The sequence below is a fragment of the Selaginella moellendorffii genome, unplaced genomic scaffold (genome assembly GCF_000143415.4).
Source record: "Selaginella moellendorffii unplaced genomic scaffold, v1.0 SELMOscaffold_98, whole genome shotgun sequence".
Taxonomy (NCBI): Eukaryota; Viridiplantae; Streptophyta; class Lycopodiopsida; order Selaginellales; family Selaginellaceae; genus Selaginella; species Selaginella moellendorffii.
Window position 1 is genome coordinate 669,595 of NW_003314359.1, and position 6,813 is coordinate 676,407.

Below are 6,813 nucleotides of genomic sequence, written 5' to 3' on the forward strand. Positions count from 1 at the left end.
TTATGGTATAAGCATTAATTAACTACAAAATCCTGATGAACTAATTGTAACTTCATATGCAATTGCCAAATGCTTAAATTAATTTTGAAGTCATAACTTTAAACCAAAGCAAAGGATTTTGAGAAACACTTTAATCTATGAAATACAAATAATACATCCTGTGTTTAAGTCTTCTTGTTAATAATCCTTTGAGACCACTATTAACTTGGACTCATAACCATAAGTAGAATTTGCCTTTTCAACTTTATCTAACATTACATATAGGAGATTAAATTTATTCTCCACGTCCTTTTTATCCCCTTCTCAAAGGAAAAAAAGTTTTAAAGCACTAACTTTATTTGGACTTATTGGGTTTTTTTTTATTCTACCATCTATGTTTAGCTTTATTACATTGAGGTTGAATATTTCATTAAAACTCACTATACTTGTTCTCACTCCATAATCTATATCATTTATCTTTGCTTCACTACTGTATTCACTTATCCTCACTCCATTGTCGGGGTTAGACTCTTGTCCATCCCCTAACCTATCCTCCGAAAAAAAAAAAGTTTAAAGTAGCAAAAATGATAAAATGTGAAAAATTGAGGAAAAACAATTGTGGAAGAAGAAAAAGTGCATGGAAAAAGGAATTTACAATAACTAATAATACAAAAATTAAAAAATCAAAATAAGGACATGTGCTCAAAGTTTGGAAAATAGAGGACTTTTTATCATAAAATATTTTGGCCACCACAATATAAGCAAAAGATTCACACTACTCAACCTCTTTAACACACAACTCAACGCTTGAGATAAAAAAATCAATAACAACATCCACACTCTCAAGGAAATACATAAACTCCTCAATAATAACAATAAATTAAAGTCTCTCAACAACATTAATAAGTGAGGATATAACCCAAAATTCTAACCAAAGTGATTCAACTTTTAAAACATGGGAATACTTAATACTAGAATTAATTAAAGACTTTACTAATGAAACAAAAGCGAGATTCTCAACTTCATACACATACTCAACATCCAGATTAGTATAAGAAAAATAGAAAACACTCAACTTAACACTAGATTGAGAAAATAATCATAATAATCATAAATGATCAACATGCTAGGAGGAAAAAATATTGCAAATAAGGAAGAAACACTTAGAACATGAGAAAATGGCTCAAGTCAAGAAATAAAAAAAAGTTAAAAAAGAGCATAAGGTAAAGAAAAAAAATCAGATGATAAATTGAAGGATTTATACCTACTCCACAAAATCTCTAGCTCATCTTCCAAAGTTATCTCCATAATAATCAAATTCCTCATCACAATCCAAAATTCATTTGAGTTCTTAAACATTATTTTCCCATAAACTCAATCCTTAAACATTCTTCAAAAACCAAACTACATCATCCATAGCTTGTCAATCGATCTCACGATCACTCTCCATATCAATGGGAGATGGCGGAACATTAAGAATAACACAAATTGTGTAATCACATTTTATAAAATTTGAGACGACACTAAAAATGAATGCAACACTAATATAATCACACCCCATAACACTAAAGTTTAATCTAATGAAGCAACATTAGCAACCTCAAATGATATACTCCTTGATCAATGATGGTATAGTATGGTAGAAGAAGAGAATGTAATAAAGATCAAAAGAAAGAACAAATTTAAGCACAATGATAATTAGAATTTTAGATCTTGCAAAAAGCTAATACAAATCTAAATTTAAAAGAGAATGAAGAAATAAGAACAAAAAACACAATCCCAAACACTAAAGCAAAGCATTGCCAAAAAATTTTGCCTTTCATGGACAAATTATAGTGCCCCTTAGTTTCTATTCATATAATGATTATTTCCTTACAAGTAAAGATTATTTTATTCTAGCAATTTGATTAATAAAACATTTTATATAATTTAAATTTAAATTTAAGTGTAAATTAAATTAAATTTAATATAAATTCTTGAATTTAAATTATCTCTTATCAACTTTTTATGAAATATCATTTATTTGAATAAAATTTATTTCAAAAATTATGTCATTTTAGTTTATAAAATAATTGTAATATAAATAAATTAATGTCATTAATATTGTGTTTTAAATTTTTTTAGACTCAAGGTTTATTATCTTTGAATATCAATCTTATAGTTTTTCAAAAGGGAAATTCTAAATTAATTACTAACACTTTAAATATATTTCAATGATCTAGAATATTATTTAATTTAAGTTAATTAAATGTTATAGCCATAGTATAATTAGAAATTTTTAAATTGTTAGAGAAGTGAAGATCTATTAGCAAATTGCAGAGTATTTTAGCATGCTAAAATATAAATTTACTTAGATATTATAAAATGTTTAATATACCAAGATTTTTAAAAAATGATTTTGACCACTAGGAAATGTTTCTAGTTATATTTATATTTTTGAAGGAATAACGTATTATATTTTAATAACAATATAACAGTATATTTGAAGAAATAACTATGCATAACTTTAAAATATTAGTTCCTCAAAATTTTACTTGAGAATCAGACTGGCAAGCTTGGTTTGGTTAATAAAGCAAGATTAACAAATATTGTATATTGCTCCTGTATTATATGTGCTTACATTACTCTCGTGGATGAATCATTTTAAGCTCGTGAAAGGACAATCCTTGAAATGAGGTTGGAGATTGCCATTTCCAAGTATTAAACACATATATTTATTGCAAACTTTTTTTATAGTGTATATGAATGTAAAGTGGAAGAATTGAGAAGAAGTTCAACTTAAGATGTTCACCTTGTAGTGTTATCAATGTTGTGTGACTGTTGATCCTATCAAGAACCTGCTCTTACAGCTATTTGACAAGATGCAAATGATATTAGCATAGAAAAACACAAAAGAAAAAATTTGAGTAAGGGGCAAATGGTCCACTCTTAAACTCACTATGGAAAACAGTGAACTTATTTATAGTAGAACTATGGAAGCATAGTTTGAGATTTTAACTTTAAGCGTCTACACAACACAGCTTATACAAAGAATGGTATTTTTATAAATACTTACAGGAAAAACGCAGGGTGAGCTGGAATGGAAATTTCACCTGGAGAGTGCATCGCCTTTGGACACGTACTCGCGCGCCATCCTTCTACAGAATTTTTAAAATACTTTGTGTAATCAAGGAAGTGAGCTATCTACTTACCACGTGTCCAGACACTTGGCGTGTGCATTCAAAAGCGTAAAAGGATATGTTGCCCGGCCGTCCAAAAAGGAGAAGATCCAATGGGTGCGTTGAAGAACACAGTGCTTCTCTCCTCGCAAGCTTCACCTACAGCAACTCGATTCATCCCGAGCAGCTGCGACAAAAGATCTAGCCTCGCCAATTCCAGTGCCGGCGCTGCGTGTATCGGTAAGCAAGATCATTCCAAGCTGCGCGTTCTTGTGGGTTCCGCTGCCCTAGCGCTTCAAATCTCTGCGACGAGCGCTCTTCCTCTGGCCGATCATCACTTCATCAGAGCTGTGGCGTCGCGGCCACTAGAAGCTTCAATTCAAGGTCAGCATTAACATTGTTCTCTCTTTCTAGAATCGAATCCAATTCTGTTCTCAGGTTTTTCTCTGGTCCAACAAGTGTTCTTGGCATCGCCAGAGCCCAGCATTCCGGATCCGAATCTGCCACCCCCGACGCCCACATTTCCACCGTCGATCCAGCCCGAAATCTCGCCGACCATTTCCCCGGCGGAAATCCCAGGCACGCCAGAAGCACCGGGCATTGTCACACCGCCCCTTGAAGTACCTCCACCAGACTTCACCCCACCGGGGGATATTCCCTCCATACCCACGGAGCTCCCCCCAGATTCCATCCCAGGTGAGTCCCCAATTCCCCAAGTCCCACAAGAGTTCCCCTCTGGCCCGGCACAGCCAGAGATCACGCCTCTGTCAAGCCCGCCAGAGTTTATGCTAAGTGGTGTGTTAAGTGGAGTCACGGTGGCCTCAACCAGGGCTCCTCCCATCATCCCTCCAAACACTCCTCCCATTACACCACCCGGGAATCCACCACCTTTTCCAACACCTTCAACGCCTCCTATTCCACCGCCTGGGGCTCCAATGCCTACTCCTCCACCCCAAACCCCACCGATTCCTCCAGGATCAAAAGATCCCATCCCGGATCCTGTTCCAATTCCTCCGGAGCCAGGCACCCCTCCCACAATACCAACTGCTTGTATGGGGAAATTAACAAGCAGTGAGATTTAAATTCAATTTCACAAAGTTCTAAAATTGCATAATACCTTTATAAATAAATTTTTAATGAAGTTTTGCAAAAAAAAACCTAATAAAAGTTCTGGATCGACTTGCTTCATCAGTTGGTTTCCTTGTGCTGGACTTTTTTGGGGCTACACTTGTAATCCAGGCCCAAACCTCCACAGGACCATCCCCCTCGCAAGAGCACAAGAACTGATCTATCCAGAATTTCCAAGTCAATAGCGATTCCCTTGCCACACCCAAGCCCGCTGCGAGGACCACATTGGGACTTCCCATCCGTAGATGTTGGTACACTGGTGATGAAGGCCAAGTTCCAAAACTTCCTGTGATTGTGTCACAGTAGTGGAATCTGGCAATTATGAACTCCCTTGTCTCAAGCATTTCTCTACAACTAAACTGTGTTAGGATACACACATTGTGGCTTTGAGTTACTGTCTATGAAGCCATTGTCATCTATCAGAGACCTTCCCATTCAAGACCTTATAAAGAGCTTTGAAAGCTCATTGAATAGCTCAGTAAAAGTGCTAGCCATGATGTTGCTGTGCTTCTCCATCTGGTCAAAAACCTGGTGGGCATGAAGAATTCGTAAGCTCCCCACTCCATGGTGAGGAGATTGGAAAAATATCATCACTGCTAATGGCAAGCTCCTAGGACTAACAATTTATGCAAATGATGGCAATAGACTTCTCATCACAATCATGAACACTATCAAGTGAGTATATAAGCATGAAGATCTTCTCTTGCTAGTGTTAAAACTTTAAGAAGCACATTATATAAGGATAGTGGGTAAGTTGGACATGATGAACTAATTTAAGACATTATTTGGCTCATTATTAGGTGTGTTTGTTTTTATTCTATATTTGGCTTTGGTCTAAATTTAAACTCCATATAATTGATGGAATATTTATATCCTTATATTAATATGTTGAAATAATTTTGTTTGGCTTTATTTTGTGTATTAATTCTGGCATTGGAATGCTAATTGTTCTAGAATTATTCGAAATTGCTCTATGCTCTTATTCTTTTCCTCTTTAGTTTCTTGGCTATTCACTCAAAAGTTATTCCATGCTTTAACTTCTTCATTCTTTAGTTATATATTTGGAAGTTTAGCTTTATCCCTTCATTTAGTGGTTTAAGGCCTTAAAACTTGGGTCCCATTCCATTCTTTTGGCATATATGTCCACTTTGTGGTTATCCTATAATAAATCACTGTAAAGTATAACATGCACTATAAAAATAATGATAGTCTAAAAAAGAAGTGACCTAGATTAATATGATATATTGCTTTATTCCTTAATCAAATCCTACTCAAATTGCCCCAAAATATCTCTTCTATAAAAGTTGTTGCCACCTTACTATAGAATAAAAGTGAAGTCAACATAAAAGATTTTGCAGCTTATGCAAAGGTTGCAACATCTCCATCAGGAAAGTGGGCCTAGCAATAGATGATTAGGAGTAGAGTTGTGTCATGATACTTATTTGATCAATATAATTTTCTAAAGAGGATTTAGGTTTGTTTTTTGTCTTCTTAGAGCCAATCTTTTTATTTTTATGCTATACAATTGAAGGCTCATACATTTTTTTCCTTATCGGTGAAATCATACACAAATAAGCATTCAAAAAAAAGTGCATACTTATTGCTAGAGTATAAAATTAGAAATTAGCTTGTAAAAGCTTGTTGAAAGAACCTAGTATAGGCTATACTAATAAAAACTAATACTTTAAGTGTAAAACCCACTATTGCACCTTGAACACACACAAGAAGTGTTTATTGATATGCCTGGAGTAGAGCAAGTTAAAAATGTTGTGGCTAGCATTTTGTCAAAATTTTGTTAGGACTTGTGTATGCACTTGCTCTAACCACCCTTGACGATGCTCTTTGCTTTACACAATGTTATGAAATGTCACCTTTTCCACTTTTTATAGAAGATGGTCCTATTTTAATAGAGGTTAATATTATTGCTGCCCGAATTCAAGGACAAGGGCAAGGATGTGATCATAGCCGTGATATCTACTACTGAGTGTGTGAAGTTGATCATACTTATCAGCGTTATTAGCATTTTCTTGATTGGCAACCTTCATTTCTTAGGTGGAGACCTTAGCATCAACAACATTCTTGTAAACAACTAAAGAGAACGACTTGAAAGATGATTTATGGAGTTCAAATATAGAAGAAAAAGGTCTATGAATAAGAGTGCACCCCCTTTTCCAATCGGTTAAAAGTCTTAGGATATTTGGGTTTAAACGTTCTTGAGTTTGAATAGTACTAAACTGGGTGACTTCCCGGAAAGTCCAAAACTCAAGATCTTACATTTGGTATTGAAGAGGTCTTGGGTCCAACTCTATTGATTGGCTAGGGGAATCACACCATATGTTAATTAACATTTTGCTGGTCCAGTTTGCTCCTACTAGGCTCGACCCGAGGGGTAGAGTGTCAAGAGTGCGGGGCTCTCAGAAGAGCTGTGACTCTCAACTTCCATTCACGAGGGCATGAACTTGCAAAGAAGTGTGGTGGTTTGTAAGTAACCAAAAAGAACGACTTGAGAGATAATCCATAAAGTTCAAATATAAAGGGAAATGACCCA

The 6,813-nt window shown here is 35.0% G+C and overlaps 1 protein-coding gene across 2 annotated transcripts; it reads left to right on the forward strand.

Annotated features, from left to right (window-relative positions):
- Positions 1–3,214: 3,214 nt before the first annotated feature.
- On the forward strand, positions 3,215–4,278 carry LOC9636400 (basic proline-rich protein). 2 transcript variants are annotated; one of them, XM_002989479.2, is made up of 2 exons: positions 3,215–3,521; positions 3,576–4,278. In XM_002989479.2, exons 1-2 carry the CDS (start codon positions 3,251–3,253, stop codon positions 4,217–4,219), a joined length of 915 nt encoding a protein of 304 aa, XP_002989525.1. In that variant the 5' UTR covers positions 3,215–3,250; the 3' UTR covers positions 4,220–4,278. The 2 variants fall into 2 exon arrangements, with proteins under 2 accessions (XP_002989525.1, XP_024519087.1); XM_024663319.1 differs by having other exon boundaries at positions 3,597–4,278.
- Positions 4,279–6,813: the final 2,535 nt, after the last annotated feature.